At 48.6% G+C, this 19,470-nt stretch overlaps 1 protein-coding gene across 1 annotated transcript; it reads right to left on the reverse strand.

Annotated features, from left to right (window-relative positions):
- Nucleotides 1–3,467: 3,467 nt before the first annotated feature.
- Cav3 (caveolin 3) lies at nt 3,468–16,667 on the reverse strand. The gene is made up of 2 exons (XM_038320651.1): nt 16,554–16,667; nt 3,468–3,809 (listed from the first exon to the last, which is right to left on the reverse strand). The coding sequence occupies exons 1-2, from the start codon at nt 16,665–16,667 to the stop codon at nt 3,468–3,470; spliced, it is 456 nt and encodes a 151-aa protein (XP_038176579.1).
- Nucleotides 16,668–19,470: the final 2,803 nt, after the last annotated feature.

Consider the following 19,470-nt stretch of genomic DNA (forward strand, 5'->3'; position numbering starts at 1 on the left):
ATTGTTGGACAGATTTGATGTAATCCTCCTCAAAATCCTTGCTGGCTTCGGTAGAAATTGATAACCTGATCCTGAAATTCCCGAGGAAATGGGAATTGGGGTAGTTGAAATGCATTGGATTGTGTGGTGGGTGCACAATTTTGAGAACATATTAAAAGTCACTGAACCAGGGGCAGAGGAGACGACTCACTTAGAGAGGTACCTGCTGAGCAAGGCTGAGATGCCCCTCATCCAAGCAGGAGCCAGGCTCAGTGCGTTTGTAACCTCGGCCCTGGAGGGTGAAGACAGGCGCATCCCAGAGACTTGCTGGCTAGCCGGCCTAGGAGATTGATCAGCTTCGGGTTCTCAAAATAAATAAGTAAATAAAAAATAAGGTAGAGAGTGGAGGAAGACATCTGAAGTTGACCTTTGGTCTCTTCATGTGGATATACAACATGCACACACTCACAGGCAGGCAGGCAGGCAGGCAGACAGACAGACACACACACACACACACAAACCCACAGAACTAAATACATTTAAAATGTGAGAAATAAGAGGTCCAAGAGCTGAGTTCTGGGAAAGTCAAAACGATGATGCATTTCTCGGTCTCTCTCCTCGAGTGCCGGTTCTCCTGTGTCTCACAACCTCCCAGTGTCTGCGGGACAGGCTGTTCTCTTCTGGCCGGTGAGAGTGGCGGTCACCGCCATCTGGCTCTAACAAAGGCCAGAGGGATGCTCTGCCATGCCATGGCCTGTCTTCTTTAGAACAGGCAATTCCCCTGGAGTCTCAAAGGTTTTGTTTACCCAGTAAGTATGATTTCAAATGTCCTCTCAGCCTCGAGGGCAGGACCTGACTGTCTCAGAAATACCTTCCGTCATTAATACAGGACACAACTGACTAGTGGCGTTCTGGCTGTGGCTGGTCACTATGCACTCCAGAGTACCTGTGAAATACCCAGAACTGATTCTGGACTTCCTGAGATATATCAAGGGTACTTCCCAAAAGCCTCGAATCTGCAGATCCACTTTACCACCTCTCCCTGTTTCTGAACACATTTTCTTCTGCCACACTGCAATATCTACCCAAACCCACACATATACCCATAGGCACACACACACAGGTAAGTATGAGACAGCACAGTCTGGTGTTCAGAGAAGAGGGAGCCATGGGCTACCGTGCCCACGTTCAACATCCACAGTTTAATGCACACTCGTTGGCACCAGCTGGAGACAGGAGGCGATGACATCTTTGGACTCAGGAGCATTGCACAGCGGCCCACCCCATGCATGTCACCACCAGCTAGTTCTTTGAGAAGCTGGCAGGATTCTGCTTTGGGGCACATGTGCCTATGCTCCAGGTGACCCGGGTTGTCTGGGTGCACCCATGGCAGCAGCGTGGGGGGTCTGTTTGCATCTGTATCGTGAAGATGTCCTTTGTCCCTGCTGTTCCCTGGGTAGTTGCCATCCTTAGAGCCAAGCAGATGTCACCAGGGGTCAAGGGGACAGTAACTCAGATGTTCTGACCAGGGGCACCATTTTTGTGTTCTTGAGAGGTGTAACGTCTTGGACATCGAAACCCTTGGGGGGTACTGTTTCATTCTGTGTGAAAGCTCTAGCTGGTACTTTGAGGCTTGTTATGGTCCTGACACCTGTGTCTATGACATAAATGACCACTGACTTCATCAGCAACATTGGATTGGCACTTGCCGTCCCAATCTCATGGGAGTATGTTTTCACCATTTCTTGTTATTTCCCCAACCAAAGCCTAGGATCTCTAAGGGTCTAAAACACTTCCCCAGTCCTGTGTCCTATATCTTCCTTCCTCAGACTCCACACTTGACATCCCCAATGTCCTTTCCTATTTTCAACCCTGTTTACAATCTATGTTCAGGGCTGGAGGTTGTATTAAATTGGAGCATGCTGAATTTTTCTGGAGTGTTTCATTGTTCTGACCATGAGGAGCCAGTGTGCAAACTGTGAGGGTTATTTAGGCCCTGCAAAAAAAATCTACATTTAAAAAAGCTGTGGTCTTCTTTTGGTATAAATCAGAGCCATCTATTCAGGAAGCACAAAGGGATGTGTGTGCAGCCTGCCTGGATGACAATCCTGGCTTTATAAGTGTTTTGTTTTCAATTGCGATGAGATGCCACTTAGCACACAGTGTGAATTCCTTGGTATTGTTCTTCCATGGACTTGCTGTGGTGCCTCCATGTCCCCGCATCTGGTGAGTGATGTGGCCCATACTGCTTTACCAGTTGCTTCCTAAAAGGTGCACTTAATAAATATTTTTCTGTGTATTTCACTGCCTTTTCCTCCCTCCCAAGAACAGTGGCCTCTCATACTAGTTTCCTGGCCGGCTCCAGGATCACCCGTCTGCTAGTGACAGCTGTATGGGCTGTGGCAGGGACCAGAAGGGGGGCCCGGTACTATTCTATGGAGTCCTAGGTGTGCTCACTTGTTTGTGGAAAGATTTGAGGATCTTGGACCCAATCCCTCATGAGATTTGTTAAACCCACTGTGTGTTGTGGTCTAACTGGATATTTGGGATTCTTTGGTGTTACCTCGAAGGGACCAAGTTCCCAATGGGGAACGTGTGGAAAGCCATCCGAAAACTGGATTGCTAAGATTTGGTGTGTGTTTATGCTGTGGAGGAGACAACGAGGTGTTGCGAGTACACCCTGTTATTTTCACAGCTAGTCCAGATATGTAAACTCTGGGCCTCCGACACTCATGGCGTCTGTTAGGGCTGACAGTGCACACGTGTCACATGGCAAAGACACATATGCTCTGGGCTCAGTGTCTTCTGAGCCAGAAGGGAGATTCTGCAAGGTTTGAGATTGGGACCCATCGGGGGATGCTCACTTGCTCTGAGTAGTCATAGCTGCCTCAGGGACATCAGAAGCCATGTGAAAACTATCTCTTCATATGGAAGACCCTAGGGCCAGCAAACAAGCAGAATGCTAAAGAAAACACAACTTGGTGCTAGCTTTCGAGTTGCCCAGAGCTCCAACTGAATTTTCTAGATTTCAGAGTCAGAAAAGGACACACGACCAAGTCATGGACAGGCGAAGCATGGTGTTCCCCGGTGCAGCAGAAACCCTTTATTGCAGCACCTCTTCATGTCTGCAGTCACTGCTTGCTTTCTCTTGCATGAGGAGCCGTGTCACACCTCTAGGGGACTAGCTCTGGTTTGTGGTATTACAGTACATGTGAACACAAAGCCTTGCGGTAGCTGCCTCTTAAACCATCTGCCCTCAGGCAGGCTCACGGGGGATCATGGCGGGCTGAGCAGAGCGAGGGTGTCTGTGTTTCCACACGGGGTCATCTATTACTTCTGGCTCCCCTGACCCATGCGTTCCCATCTTGATGTGAAATTGAAAGGACCCTCAAAAGAATGAGCTCTCCGGCAGCCCACGTGGAGTGGAGCCGCGGGGCTCACCCGGCCTAATTTCTCCTGCCCAGCCGCCCCCGTAGCCCAGCCTGGCTTTAGCCTTCCCTCCGCAGCACCACCTTGATGTTGCTGCAGACCTGGCCCAGAGCAGCAAAGAGCGGGTTGCAGAAGGTGCGGATACACAGTGAGTAGATGTGGCTGATGCACTGGATCTCGATCAGGTAGCTCTTAATGCAGGGCACCACGGCCCAGATGTGGCAGAAGGAGATACAGGCGAACAGGAAGCCCCAGATCAGGGCCAGTGGCACACCCAGCAGGGTAGACAGCAGGCGGTAGCACCAGTACTTGGAGACGGTGAAAGTGGTGTAGCTCACCTTCCATACACCATCGAAGCTGTAGGTGCCCTCAGGCTCCGCGATCACATCTTCAAAATCTACCTGCGGGAGCCAGAAGGGGACAGCTCAACTCACAGCGTATGTGGGCACTTCTAGCGTTTGCAGACCTGTATCAGAAACTCTGCGAGAGGAGCCAGCTAGATGGTTGAGCAGCTAAAAGAGCACCTGTTGCTCTGGCAGACTTGGGTTTCGTTTCCACATAGCAGCTCACAATCACCCATAACTCCGGTTCCAGGGAATCTGACACCCTCTTCTGAATTTCATGGGCCCCAGGCAAACACATAGTGCATATGCATAAAGCAATTCATACACACAAGTAAAAGAAAGCTAAACAAAAGATTAAAGAAGATGAAAGAAACTCTGGGGGTGTCTTGGTGGGGTCTGGGACCATATCTCTAATGACTGTCCAATATTGACAATGTTGGTCTCCAGCCCCACTTGCCATGTACTGTAGTTACAAGGTACTCTGAAGCCTGCCCAGCCTCCTCATTCTATGCTTGGGTAAAAGGATGCCCAGAAGTCAATAGCTTGTTTAAAATGGCAGTGCTTGAGTTGCAGTGTCTGCTATAATGTTTCCCAAAGGCTTGGTTCCCAAGATAGTACTGTTGGGAGAGGTAGAACCTAGAGAGAGGAAGTTAGGGCATTTGAAATGTGCTCTGGAGGGGACACTGGGAGCCCTGGTCTCCTTCACTCTTCTTACTGCCTGGCCATCAGGGACAGTTTGGCTCCACCATGTACTCCTGCCACGATGCACTTGCCTTACCATAGGACTGAAAGCAACCAATTGACCACGGACTATACCTCCACAGCTGTGGGTGTAATAAACCTTTCTTTTCTATACATTGCTTATTTCAGATGTTTGTTATAGAGATGCAAAGATGACACCACCAACTTTTTGTTAATGTGACACAAATTAAAGTCAATTGAGAAGAAGCAACCTCTATTGAAGAAAATGTCCCTACCAGATTGGCCTGTGGGCAAGCCTAGGGTGCATTTTCTTAATTAGTGATTGCTGTGGGAGGAGAGACCAGTCTGTGGTGGGTAGTGCCATCCCTGGACAGGTCATACTGGGGGTATATAAGAAAGCAGGCCGAGCAAACCTTGGAAAGCAAACCAGTAAATTGTTTGTCTTAGGGTTTCAGTTGCTGTGAAGAGATACCATGACCACAGCAAGTCATATAAAGGCAAAAAATTAATTGGGTGGCTTACAGTTTCAGAGATTTACTTCATCATCATCACAGTGGAACACGGTGGCACACAGGCAGACATGGTGCTGGAGAAGGAGCCGAGAATGGAAAAGGAGCTAGATCTTGATCTTACAGGCAACAGGAAGTAAACTGGGACACTAGCCATGACTTGAGCATAGCAGGCCTCAAAGCCTACCTCCACAGTGACACACTTCCTCTAAGAAGGTCATCCTACTCCAACAAAGCCACGCCTCCTAATAATGCTATCCCCTATGAGCTTATGGGAGTACATACATTGATATTACATTCAAACTACTAGTGTTCCTTCATGATTTCTGCTTTAGTCCCTGCCTCCAGGTTCCTATGCTTGAGCTCCTGCCCTGACCTGAGAATTGTACGCTGAAATAAACCCTGTCTCTCACAAGTTGCATTGACCATGGTGTTTTTATTACAGCAACATAAATCCTCTCTAAGACACATACATCTTAATATTTAATGATCCTAATGAAGTTTGACGTCCAGGGGCTAGAGTGAGGCTCAGGTGGTGGAGCATTGGCCTAGCATACACAAAGCTCTGGGTTTAATACTTAGTGCCACACAAACCAAGTCATTCCAGAACTTGAGAGGTGGGGGCAAGCAGATCGGGGGTTCAAGGTCATTCTCAACTATTTCGAGTGTTAAAAGGGCAGTTTGGGTTATATGAGTCCCTGTTTCAAAGCAAAAAAAACAAAAACGCAAAAAGAAGCTGAATGGTCATTTATCCTGCAGAGATCTGTGGATATCTTGTGGACATCTCATAAACTCTCGTCCTCGTGGAACTAATGTGGGTGGTAAGTACTTGTTAAGCTGGAGGTGGGGGCTGGGTACTTCTAAAGGGCATTTCACTCAGACTACGGAGCTTCCTGGTGGTAGCTTGTGTCTGAAGGTGGGCAGAGAAGTTGTGGGTTGGAAAAGAGCATTGGGGCTAAAAGAATAGTGCAGCCTCAGGAGATCCAGCTGCTTCCTGAATGCAGCAAGGAACAGTGTGGTGCTGGAGAGGGTACATGGGGGAGACTTCACTACCGTGGACCTTTCGATGGCAGTGGGCAGTGCTCAGCTGAATCTGGCTTTTGAGCACCTTGTTTAGTTATTGCAATTGGGCAGTAGGCATGCTGGCAGTGAGAATGGATGTGGGGGTCATGAGAACTTGATACCCGTTTTGCAGTAGTAGCTGTGAGTTGGAAGGAGGCACAGGTAAGGGATCCACCGGCCCGTGGCTAGACACAGCCAGCCTAGAACTGGCATCTTCAACTCTGGTTTCTGTGAAGCAAAAATGGAGACTTTCTATGTCTTCAGGGATCTCCCAACATTTAGGATCCTAGAAGTTAGGCTGGAGGGCCCTTCCAACCTAACCAGGGTACATTCCCCATCCCCATCTCTCAGAGAGAGACTCTGTCTACAGAAAGGTTTTGACCTTAGAGACCTTTCCAACCTCCATGGTGCCAACACCCTTCCTGAGAGGATCTCCTGGGGTAGCTGTAGAGAGACCTGCATGACCTCAGAAACTCTGGCAGCACAGAGGCATTTGGGCAGAGGTTTGCTTCTCTGCCTTAGGCCCATTTGACTCCTTTCCACTGGCCTTCTTGACCAACCTATCCTGAACCAGGCTCAGTCCAGGCATCCTGACTAATTCAATGTCTTCCCACTACTGCAGCGGGGGGGTGTGTGGGGGGGGTCAGACCCCAAAGTGTATGCTGGCTATGCTGCATGCACCAGGAAGGGCGACCCCTCCCAGTGAGATCTCGCCCTTGGTAGGCAGAGAAACCTATTCTGAGACAGAGCCACAGCTCTTTATCTTTACTGCCCGCCCAGAGCTGAGGCCCATCAATCACGGTAGCCCCGCCTGCCCCTTTCATTTAGCAGCTTCCTCCATTTGACACACGTTTCCTGTTTGTGTCTGGCTCGAAAGTGGATGCCGTGCCTGGTCCCTGTCTAGCTGCTTATTGGCTGGATGGCCCAATCAAGACATTGGGTTTTTCTGGGTTGCATTTTCCTTGCCCGGTTTTGTAGGTGTTGTCAGATGATTAAATGAATTGAGACATGTGAAGACTCAGGACAACGCCTGGCACTGAGTGGCGGGTGAGGAATGGCTGGCTGCTGCTAGGGTTCTGATCTGAAATGTCTTCTAATGGAATGTGCATTAAAGCCTTGGTCCCACAGTGACACCACTGGGAGACCAAAGAACCTTTGAGTTGGCATCTCGCCGAAGGTTGTTAGACCATAGGTAGTGTGACTTTAAAGTGAACTTTGTCCCTTCCTCTCCATAATTTACTTCCCCATCAAGAGGTGAATGGTTTGGCCATGATGGATTGTCTCGTCATAGACTCAAAGCAATGAGGCCTCTGTCATGGACTGAGTCCAAAACTGAGTCCAAACCAACCTGCACTCTTTGTAAGTTAGACTTGGGTACTTGATACACAGAATGAATAGCTGTTATTAGAGGTGGAGACTGTAGTGGAGGGTGTTCCTCAATAAAAAGCTAGCCATGCCTGTAACCCAACCCCAGGGAGGCTGAGACAGGAGAACTGCTATAAGTTTGATGAAAGCCTGGACTACATAGTGGGTTACAGGTTAGTCTATCTATCTATCTATCTATCTATCTATCTATCTATCTATCTATCTATCTATCATCTATCTATCTATCTATCTATCTATCTATCTATCTGTCTATCTATCTATCATCTATCTATCTATCTATCTATCTATCTATCTATCTATCTATCATCTATCTATCAATCATCTATCTATCATCTATCTATCTATCTATCTATCTATCTATCTATCTATCTATCTATCTATCTATCATCCATTCTCCCATCCATCTTCTACCCATCCACCCATCTATACACTTCTCTATCTCTATCCATTCATTCATCCTCCTGCCTATTTGTCTATTTGTCTATCTGTCCTCCTTTCTTCTTATATATCCATTGCCCATTTGTTCATCTACAGAAACAAATACTTACTGAGCATCCAGTGCTCAGTACTCAATAACTGCAGCATGGTAGATGCTCCCTAATGACAAGTACTTGTTCAAATGCTCTTAAGTTCCTATAAAACACATCTCAGCAGTTCTGCTGACATTCCAGATCACAAATAGAAGACTTCTCCAGTTGACTTCATCACACTGCGTGCCCCTCTCATTGACAGTGGATAATGGATGGAATTCTTTCTTTCTTTTTCTGCTTATAGTGCTTGTCCCTTCCATGAAGATCTCTCTGTTGTGTTTTTAAATTATCATTTCTTCCCAGAAAACACTGGCACCCACACTTGGGTTATTTCCTGGGATCGTCCTTAGAGCTGAATGTGTGGCTACTGGCCTTTTTTTTCTCTGAAACAGCAACATGCTGTTGGAAGGCTCTGCTGGAGGGAGGCAGCTGCTCCCCTAAATTGAATCTGAGACCGGAGAGCACTCTGGTCACAAATGCTGATTTGGAGAGCCATTCATAAAAGCCATTCATAAGAGTCACTCAGCAGCTCTAGGTGGTCATGTCAGTGCATCAAGCACACTGCGACTTCATTTCCTATTTCTTTTCTAGCAGAGGAAGGAAGAAGGCTTTTTCTTGAAGGGTTGGGACTGAGGAAGCCTTGGAGCCACCTATGTAGCTGGACGCTGGGAAGGGAAGACTGGTGCTGTTTTGGATAGTGTCTTATGCTCTGACATAGTTATTTTTGGAGCATCCTGAACGCTGGCTGGTTAACTGGCACAGGCCTGCACAGCCCCCATGGTCACTGAGAGGATTGGGAAGGTGTAGGACCATTGGGTTGCCTAAGGATGACCCAGAGAAGGACAGCACCTTCCCCTGTCAAAATTCTGCCTCCACCAAGAATTCCACATGACTCAGTCCCTGGTCATCCAGGGTCAGGGCAATTCAGATAAGATATCTCGGAGTGGGGGAGGTGGTGCTGGGATTCCAGCTTCCACTTGGCTGCTGAGTTACGGTGTGATTCAAGGTGTTAGGCTTCTTCTCTCTGGGAGTGAGTTATTTGCTGTGTTGAACTCTACAGGAGAGGATAGACACAATCCTCAGCATGGCTTCAGCTCGGGAGTCAGAAGACAGGAGCAAGTAGCTTAGCGTATCTGGGCCCCGGTTTCCTGGCCTGCTGTCTTGCTATGTAAGGGGTGGCCATTCTGTCCCAGAAGGTCAGTGCAGAAGCTGAGTTGGTGATAGACGTAGTCATAGAGATTCAATGCAGTTGTTTTATGACTACTGAATAATAACATTAATGAGGATTTATACTACAGACCCACTTTTCATTTCTCTGATCATTAATTTTTACTATATCTTACAAAAGTATTTGCTGTACAGCTGTCTGGAATGGTCACAGGACTGACCCTTCGCCACTCAGTCTGAAAAGCACTGACGTAGAAAATTACAAGGTGAAATGAGATGGCAGTTCTACAAGATGGATGAGATTTGCTTCTTTTGTTAGAAATGACATTAGCTGATTTCTGTCTGATCTGGGGTGACCATGATAATTCCCACAATGCGTTTGGGTTCTATGAGATCATTTCTGCCCATGTATTTTATACAAGCCATTTCATAGGGTGTTTGAGGCCCAAGCAGAAGACCTAAGTCAGACAGACAGCAGAGCTTGTGCCTGAATCTCTGCTGCATGCTTCTTGTTCAGGTCATCACATGGGCTGGGTGCCTTGTTCAGCACTGTTTCAGGGACAAGCCTGACTGCAGAGGTAAGGGAATGAAGAAAAGGCAAACACAGACAGAAAGCTCGGTTCAGGCAGACTGGGCTCTCGGATAGAGAAACCATAGCACCGCGGAAGCTCAGCATATTTAGTATAGAGTTGATCAGAGAGGCAGGATTATTGCAGACAACTGAACAAAGAGGCAGGGTTTATGGTAAGGAGCTTGATCAAGGAGGCTGGTTTAACTAATCTCTCTTGGAGAAGTCTCTATGGAAGAACAGTTTTTACGTTGTAAGTATCCAGAGGAAGAAAGCTATGTGGCCGCTTTCTGTATACATTATCATCATCCCACACACAGGCCAGAAGGGATGGTTTTGCCATTGCTCCATGGGTCTGAGGCCTTGGGACCTTTGACATCACTGTTCCTATGTCAACAGCACACATTCACTCAGGACTTCTGTCACTCCTGGCTTTCTCCATTCTCTGCAGCTGGATACCCCAGTAGGAGCTGAAGCTCAGAACACAGGGCAGGAGGTGACCAGTATTACCAGTGTCTTGGGCTGAGGGCTGTTTTGGTACAGGGCTACCCAGAGAACCCTTGCTGGAACACAAAGACTTGTATTTGTGTAAGTACCAGGGAAGGGACCAAAACAGGGCCGCAGGAAGTGAGAAAGGAACCTGTCTTCCCAGTGCGTTTGGCATCTGGCCTCTTGCTGGCTCCTTCTTGGCATCTCTCTTACCCTCTCAGCTAGTGCCTTTGGTGAGGATGGTGCTGGTGGAGTGAGGAGCAGTGGAAATGCCTTGGCTGGAGTCCTAGACTGTGCTTTTGGCTGCAGGCTAGCAGGTCTCCTCAAATAACCCTCAATGAGTCACAATTCTTTGTATCTGTGTCCGTGGGTGGTCTTGTCCCATCTCAAGTCTGAGCTTGCCATGAGACTCATTTTAACCACCAGAGTGTGACAGAGAGAGCTTTGTGTCAGGTCCAGACTGAAGACCAAGAAGCCCTGACACCTTCATCTTTGGGGACTCTTGAGTCACCATTTTTTAAGATTTACTTTTATACCTTGCTCTAGAGGCCAGTGGTGCTAAGTGCATGTTACAACCTGCTTTTCTAGAAACAGTCTTAAAACTCTGAAACAGAGGCTCAGATGTCCCAGCATCTACACCGAGTCCTGTCCTCTGTCTCTATCTGGGTCCTAGAATAGCAGAGGACCTTCTTGAAAGATCCAGCTCAGAAGAGCCCCCAAGTGATGTCAGCCTTTGGCTATCATCTGACTGAAGCTGTAGGAGATGTCCCCAGAGAGAGTAGAACTGCCTAGCCAGCTCCACAAACCCACAGAACTTGTGAGGAGATGGATTGCATGGCAGCCGATTACTGATAAAAGTATGGCCCTGGGGAAAGAACCCTGGGTCCCAGGTTCATTTTCTAGAAGCTGGGGTGGGGGCAAGCTTGTTTGCTTATATTCAAAAATGAAAGCATAAGACATTCTCTGCCTTGGTTGAGTAAAGAGTTCTGATGGCAGAACACGGGGAACTAAGTTTTAGCAAGCTAACCCCCCAAAAGGAGACCACATTTTGAAAGCTCTGGACCAGCTGTTCTCAACCTGTGGGTCGCACCCTTTTGAGGGGTTGAACGACCATTTCACAGGGGTTGCCTAAGGCAATTGGAAAACACAGATATTTACATTGCAATTTGTAACAGTAGTAAAAGTACAGTTATGAAGTAGCAACAAAATAACTGTATGGTTGGGGGTCAGCACAATGTAAGGAACTGTATTAAAGTGTCACAGCATTAGGAAGGTTGAGAACCACTTGTCTAGACCAGCATAGTCTCTGTATCACCAAGTGAGAATACCTCCATATTAGTTCTATGAAGCCTTCTATGTGTTCATATACATGCATGTATACGTGTGTTTTTGTGCATGTTCATGCACAGAGGCCGGAGGCCAACACTGAATCTTTCTCAGTTGCTTTTCCACTTTATTTCCCTGAGACAGGCTCTCACCTGGAACTTACCCATTCAGCTAGGCTGGCTAGCCTACGAGGCTCAGGGATAGCTCATCTCCCCCAGCTCCAGTGCTGGGGTTACAGGCACATACCAGCCCTGCCTGGCTTTTGATGAGTTGTGGGAACTAAACTCAGGTACTCCTGCTTGTGCAATGAGCGCTCTTCTGACCGAGTCAGCTTCTCAGGGCCCTTGTAGCCATTCTGAGGGGTGACATACAGGGGGCAGGGCACAGGAAGGAATGGCCGGAGGACTGAGTGAACCACAATCCAGCCTCAATATGCCCTTTCTGCTTTCTCACCCACAAATTCACTCTCAGGTGCTCTGGGCTTTCCTCATTGGATGGTTCAGTATTCTCCAGCAGCCAGAGGAGTAGAGAGGTTCTATTTGTGGTACCAACTCTGGCTAGCTGGTGGGGCTTCGCTTCCTGGAAAAGTACTGTGATCCATTAGTAATGTCTGCCATGCACACAGGAAGGAAGAGGTGGTGAGGACACCTCTCTCATGCCCACCGGCTCCATCAGTAGTCTTCCCAGAACTGGGAAAAGCCTCCTTATCTATGCTCACTCCATTTCCTCTTCTTAGAATACCTGTTCCTCAATTTAATTTTTTTCTCATTTTAAAACGTCCACCTTGGGTATCATTTTGCCATGAGAAGATGGCTCCTGATTTTCCCAGGCACAAGTCACTTTTCTCCCCTAACCTTCCAGGACACCTCATCTGACACCAGCTCATGGCATTTGTCACCTTTCCCTGTACTTACTCTAGTCTCTCTCATGGCAAGGCTTCGATTCTCTGGTCAGTTTGACTACACAGCAGTGTGTCCCAGCTCCACCAAAGCCGGAAGTGGGACTTTGAGGGGAGTGGTAGACTACTGGCTTCTCTCAGCATGTCTTGGGCTTAGTTGATGAGCAAAAGGTGCCACTGGAGGGGACAGGGTGCTTTGTGGCCGGTGTGAATTGTAAGTAGGTGGAGAATTCATGTAAGGGAAAAGTTTTGACACATCTATTCAAGTCTTTGGGGCTGACTTGAGACACCCACGGAGGGAGAGATAAAATTGCTTCAACAGGACCTAGCACCCACGTGTGAGCCAACGAGGAAGGAATTTGGAATTAGTCATGAGCCTTCTCAGAGTGACTCCAGTGGCTGGGGTAGGCTGGGGTTTCTAGGCATGCATGGCAGGGGCTGTTAGAATCTCTACAACCTGAGTCTTCAGGACATACCATCATGTGGGGCACATGTATGTACTAGTGAGCTTAGTGGCCCCCAAGCCTGGTATGTGGACAGCTCCCACCATGTCCTCTAGGTCAGAATGGCGCCTGGTACGCAGCAGGTTCTCAGGACCATGTGGGGGTCCACACTAGTGGCAGAGATGGGTGGGGAAGGGAATGAAGTGTTCTCTTCCCAGTTCCTCAGCCATCATCTCTAATGACCTGAGGATGGGAGACTAGTAAGTCTAGGGGGTGTACAGGTCCCATTTTCTCCACGATTCTCATTTCCCAGCCTGCATTCAAGGGCAGCGCCACTTGGTGCCTCCCTGTGCCGGTGCTCCCCAGGTGGCTCTGTCTGCTTCCTCTCTTGGATTTTACTGTGTGAAATCAGCAGCTGATTGCAGAAGGGACTATGTGTCTCTACCCAAAAGGATTTTTTGAGACACTCAGCAAGCCTAGTATCTTAGCTGGTTCCACAAATGGGGACCACAGGTGGTCCTTTCTGGATTCTGATCTTGTCATTCATCGTAACCCACAAGAACCCTACTGACATGTGTGAACACTCTAGCAGAGGCCACTTAGTATGCTGCTGTGCCCTTCTGTACCTTCACCTTGGCCTCTGTCTTATCTCTCACCTGCCATCCATCTTTCTGTCTTGTTTGTTTACTAGGTGATGAGAGAAACTCAGGCTAGAAGACTGCCCTGTCACCCCCTCCCTCTACCGCCAGCCAGTCAGCTTTCTCTCTGTGTGTGTGTCTCTGTCTCTGTCTCTCTCTCTCTTTCTCTCTTTCTCTCTGCAGGTGAACTGTCTTGAAGTCTCAGTGAACCTGTGTGTGGTATTTGTCTTCTGATATGATCCCTGTCCTGTGTTTATAAATGTTTCATTTCTGAGTCATTAAAAATGAAGGAAAGGAAATGCCAGACAACTTCCCAAGTCAGACAAGGACCAAACAGTGTCAGTTATTTCCTCTGAACAAAACTATCTGTGCATCCTTTATTTCGTCTTTGGGAGCTATTTGTATGGGGATCAGGGATGTCAGAGAGGACCCCTTCTGCCGCAGAAAAGCTGCAGAAAGCAGGATATCTATATTGCTGACTCTACGTCTTTTTTTGGATCATAGTCTGATCCTAGGGCTTGATGCTGCTCCCCTTCTGGCTCAGTAGAACTCGAGTCCCCTCTGCACTTGATATCCATCACAGCCTCCCCAAGAAACTGCTTCCCCATCCTTCTCATCCTTAACTCCAGGGGCTCACCAAGGTCGCCAGAGGGCTCAGTTCTCCAGCCTTCCAGACTGGAAGCTGCTCGAGGGCTCTGTTCAGCCCCAATTAACTCTATACTTCCTGGGAGTGGGGACCACGCTACACACCTTCAAATTCCTCCTCTCCTTCAGCCCACCCATGACATTTCTTCTGCTCAGAGCTGTCTGAGGTTCATGTAGCTGATAGAGGTAAATGGTGCTGTTGCAGCGTCACAGGAGGTTCATAAGCTCAGGTGACATGTCCAGCGTTTGCACTTCAGGGGAGGAGTCTGGAGTTGAAGTGGGCGGTTCAGCTGGACCTCTCTGTGGAAACCATGACTGCCATGCTTCTCTAGTATTTTGAAGTGAGAAAGCTTTGCTTTGTAAGCACCCATGGAGCTCTATCTCCACCATTAGTGATATATGTCAGTATAACACACAACAGCGTGAGCTGTTTGAGTGGTCGGTCCTAGAGAAAGGGCACAGGGGTGTGGCTACCTGCAGGAGTCAGGAAAGTCTTCCTGGAGGAGGTGACATTGGTAGTGTCCTTCAAGTCTGAGTGGGGTGGAGTGAAGGCAAGCACTTCTGCCCAAGATACAGGGACTTTCTCCATGAGGCTGGCATGGGGAGTCACCAGGCACAGCAAACAGGGGGCAGGAGCTTATGTTGGGTATGGACAGGTACATGGGAAGTTGGGTTTTTTTTTATCACGTAGAAGGAGCTGTCCTGAAGGAGGCCACCTCTGACTGTGCCTTTGAATGAACCCTTGGTTGTGTTACCAAAATCAAATAACCCTAGGTCTCTAAATTTCTGGGTCATCATAATCACAATATAAAAAGAGAGGTATATTGTTGAACAGTAGTGGCACGCCCCTGTGATCCCAGCACTGGGGAGGCAGAGGCAGATGGATCTCTAAGTACAAAAGTCAGCCTGGTCTACAAAGTGAGTTACAGGACAACCAACACTATATAGAGAAACTATGTCTCAAAAAAAAAAAGAAGAAAAAAACCAACCAACCAACTAACCAACCAAACAAACAAAAAACCAAAGGGAGGGGCAGCTTTGCTGTTGGAAAACTTAAGAATGTCTGGCACAGTTTGAATACGTGAATCAGTTTTCAACATTACATTTTATGAACCAAACATGGAGCATGCATTTCTGAGAAAAATCTGGAGTTCACACAGAGGTGTATTCTCTGTACAAGACATACAGAAAGTTCTAAAAACAAATATGCATCATTTTATGTAGCTTAGATGCTACGATTATACAATTCTGAATATAAAGCTTAATAAAAACATAAAAGTTAATTTAAAAGTTAGTAAATTAATTAGTGTGTGTGTTCATGTGTGTATATGTATGCACTATGGTGCGTGTGTAGAAGTCAGAGGGCTTGTGGGAGTCCGTTCTCCCCTCCTACTACATATGTTCTGGGGCCTGAACTCAGGTCCTCGGGTTTGGCAGGGGCCATTTTTTTATCTACTGAGCAATCTTGTCAGTCTCCTAAAAATCAATTTCAACTCTAGAGTTTTCTTTTTTGAGAGTGACCTCTAGAAAAAGTTTAAGTTTCGGAGCAGGTGGGTCATTGATCTTCTCTGCGCCGTCTGTTTTGTTTTTCGGTCAACCATGCACGATGCTAAGTCTAATCTTATAAATCTACACATGTAAAACTAAACCGCAGGGACTGTTGTGCCAAAACAACACCACCCCTACAATCGTGTCCAGGCCATAGAAGCTGCTACGGAGTGGCTGCAGTACTGTGGATGGCTTTACCATCCACAGGTCTGCAGTACAAGGGTCACACTGCACCTGTAATTCTACAAGCAGCTCTGGCTGTGATTCTCAATACTCAGTCTGGATGCGCAACCTCTCTGGGGACTCTTGAGGCCGGTGGCTGGGACTTCTGAGGGGGATCCTTCTGGCTTTTAAGTGGGGATTGAGTTGTAGGGATCCAAGGCTAATGACTTGAGTGTCCCTTTCAGGGCGCCTGCCGAGAGGCCTTTGCCTGGTCGTGGTCACCAGGCCGGCAGTGAGGCAGGGAACTGGACTGATGGCCTGGGGGTCCCAGTGTACCAGAGGAACAGATACTAGGCGCTGCTGTGTGGCAACTAGTGCGTCTTGAAGGGGCCACCGGGGAAGCTGCCCTCAGGTTAACCCCAAGCCCACTATGGAGACAGCCTAAGTGCCGCTGGCACAGCAGAGCAACCGACTTGGCCCGGGTTCTGAATCTTCCCAGCGATTCCTCCTGGGCCTGGGGCCAGAGCCCAGGACAGGCAATTGGAACTGCTAGTAAGACGGTATTTTTTGAGTCTTCCCCTCAGCCCCATCATGCACGTGGCTAAAGTTTTCTACTTGCCTTCTAAGGCCTGTTTGCTGAGGTTCAAAGAAGACAGTATCCAGGGCTTTGGGGAGGCTGACCTCAAGTCTATGAGGACCATGGTGCCGTGCTTGGGCATAGAGCCTACCTTCACAATGTCCTCATTGATATTCTTGGGGTCGCGGTTCACCAGGTCTATCTCCTTGCAGTGAATGTCCTTGATGATCCGGGCCTCCAGATCCGAGTGCTCTTCGGTCATCATTGTGGGGCTGTGGCACCTTCAGGAGGAGACCCGAGCCTTGTAGCTGGTGCCGTTGACAGTCCTGGGACAGAAGGACCAAGCTTGGGGTCTCCAGACTGGTGCCCCTGCTGGCTAAATAGGCCCCACCCAGCATGCCGGCTGACAGCTGTCCTGAATAACTTCAGTAGGCCTCTGGTTAAAGCTGCCGGTGGCACGCCTCCAAGCTAAAATTAAGACTGGATGGCAGAGCACTCCTTAAAGGGGGCTGTGCTGGCCACTGGCCTCACGCGAGAGGAGACCTGGCATTCCCTGCCAGCCTCCAGGGCCTGGCCTTCCCGGTACTCTGTGGAGGCGGGCTGAGCAACTCCCATGGAGTCCCTGGAATTTGCTGGAGTACTCAGGCTCCTCCCAGGATCAGCTGCTCAAGAAGGGAGGTGGGCTCTGTCCCAGCCCTGTCTCTTGCTAGCTGTTAAGTGACCTTGGCACATGTCCCTTCTCTTGGCTGCCAGGACCCTAACTGTGAATAGGGATACCATAAGGAACAGATAATGACTATCAAGACCCCTCCTATCCTGGAGGGGAGAAGACGGGTTTTGTGGGGGATTCTCCTTGGGGGGAACTGGAAATGTCTCTTGGAGTCTCCTTAGATTAGTGACTGAGTGTGGTGGTCAACAACGGTGTACTTGTTCTATTATTAAAAGAATTAAAATTACATTTTATTCCCGCTTTGTGTGTGTGTGTGTGTTGTGTGTATGTGTAGGTGTGTGCATGTAAGTGAGCAGTCCACAGCATATATGTAGGGTCAAAGGACAAGCGGAAAGAATCTGTTCTCTCCTTCTGCCATGTGGGTCGTTGAGATTGAATTAAGGTCGTCAGGCTTGGTGGCAAGCACCTTTACCTGCTGAGCCATCTCACCAGACCATATATATATATATATATTTTACCTGGAGGATTGAGCTCAGGTCCTCAGGCTTGCACAGCAAGCCCTTTAGAGACCAAGCCATCTCCCCACTTCGGTTCACCTTGATTGTCAGTTTCACTGGCTCGAGACACTTAGGGAATCAGGAGAGCACAACCCTGGAACTGGCTGTGAGGACGTTTCTACAGATGAACCCACTGAGGGATTCAGAATCGAAGCAGATGATCAGCAGGTGTTAGAACGTTGGAAGGTGGGGTCACTGGGAGCTGCAGGCCTTTGAAGGGCATACCCTGTCCAGCCGCTTCCCATACTCACCTGCTTCCTGTCTCCTGAGACGTGACTTGCTTTGCTTTGCCATGATGCAATTGTCATGGCTCGGAAGATGCTTCCTCCTGTATTCCTCTAACACTGACAGCCACAACAGTCTTGCGTTTTTTTTTTTTTTTTTTTTTTCTTTTTGTGCCTGGAAGGAAGAATTCACCCCAGGGCACAGGTAGGACTGGCAAACAGTCAAGGTTTATTTTTAGCACCCTAAGAGCTAAAATAGATAAGTGTCTCCTGCATAGTGGCGGGAGACCTGTCTTTCCTATCAGGACTTGTAAGTCTTGTCCTGCCATTCCTCCTCCCCTGGCTTAACCCTGGAGCGGTCCAGTCCGGGTGGTCCCAGAACTGATGGAGGTTTTTTAGTCACCCTTACCCTCACTCCAACCTGTGACGGGAAATCAGGGCTGTAGAAAGGTGTGAATGCCTGAGAGTTGACAAGTTTACTGGGGAAAGGATGTCAGTGTCTTTCACAGGCTCCCCAGGGGAGGCGCTGATCCAGCTGGAACCTGCCTGAGGTCGGCTTTGTTGGCTTTCTCAGGGACTGGCTTTCCTAATTTTTAGTTAGCTTGGCTGTTGTGGACCCAGTCACAAACCTCTCCCTTATCTTCCCTAGTGTTCCTGCCCTCGCCATTGCAGCAGGCACTTCCCTCTAGCGTTTGCTCTGAGTGTAACAGACTAAGCCTCTGGGCAGTGAGCTAACGTTCATGTTCATCTTCCCTATCTGAAGCTGGCTTTGTTCACAGTGACCCAGAAGAGACTAACACCTTGGCGCTGTTCTTCTGTGCCTTGGAGCGGGTTTGTGGTTTTCCTCTGAAAGGGGATTCAATGGACTCCAGGGTGAGGTGGACTTGGGGATGAGGAAGTGGAGAACCCTGGGAGGGGTGTCGCTCTATTCTCTATGTGCCAGGGTTGCCACCTTCACATGGCCCTGGTTCCAGCCTTCAGGAAACCATCCCCCAGTGGGGTGGCCCTTCTGGACACTTTCTCGGGTCATCTTCCAATTATCTGTCTCCAGGAGAATGACGATCCTGAACCCTGGAGGCCAAGGTCTATGTGTCTGTTTATCTAGTTATCTACACTATAACTTAATCCCCAGGATTCAAGTTCTGGGGATTAAGTGGTAGATCAAGCTTTGCCCCTGCCCCAAGGGCCCGGGCTAGGGCAGAATGATTGGAAGCTGATGGACCCGTCTACAGCATGGCAACTGACTAAGTTAAACACGGCTTATAGACAAGTCCCCAGGAGGTGGCGTTTTTCCCTGATGCCCTCCAGGGAGCCACCTGTCAGGTGGCTGTAGTTAAGCATCGGAGGATGAGTAAACAGACCAACCGTGGCTTCAGAGGGGTGTGAAGTGGCACACTGAGACACATGGGGTGACTAGATAGTGGTGTCTGGGGCCAGGGGCAGGGAGGTGATGGGGACAGGGCAGGCTGCAGCCTCAGTGTGAAGCATCCCAAGTGTCGCGCAGAAGGACACACACTTTTATTTAGAGGCTGGTTATGACTTGGATACGAAGCAACCCCTGCAAAGGCCCTCATGTAGAGGTCTGGCCCCCAGCTGGTGGTTCTGTTGAGAGACGTT

This window comes from Arvicola amphibius, chromosome 2, assembly GCF_903992535.2.
Source record: "Arvicola amphibius chromosome 2, mArvAmp1.2, whole genome shotgun sequence".
In the NCBI taxonomy this organism is placed as follows: domain Eukaryota; kingdom Metazoa; phylum Chordata; class Mammalia; order Rodentia; family Cricetidae; genus Arvicola; species Arvicola amphibius.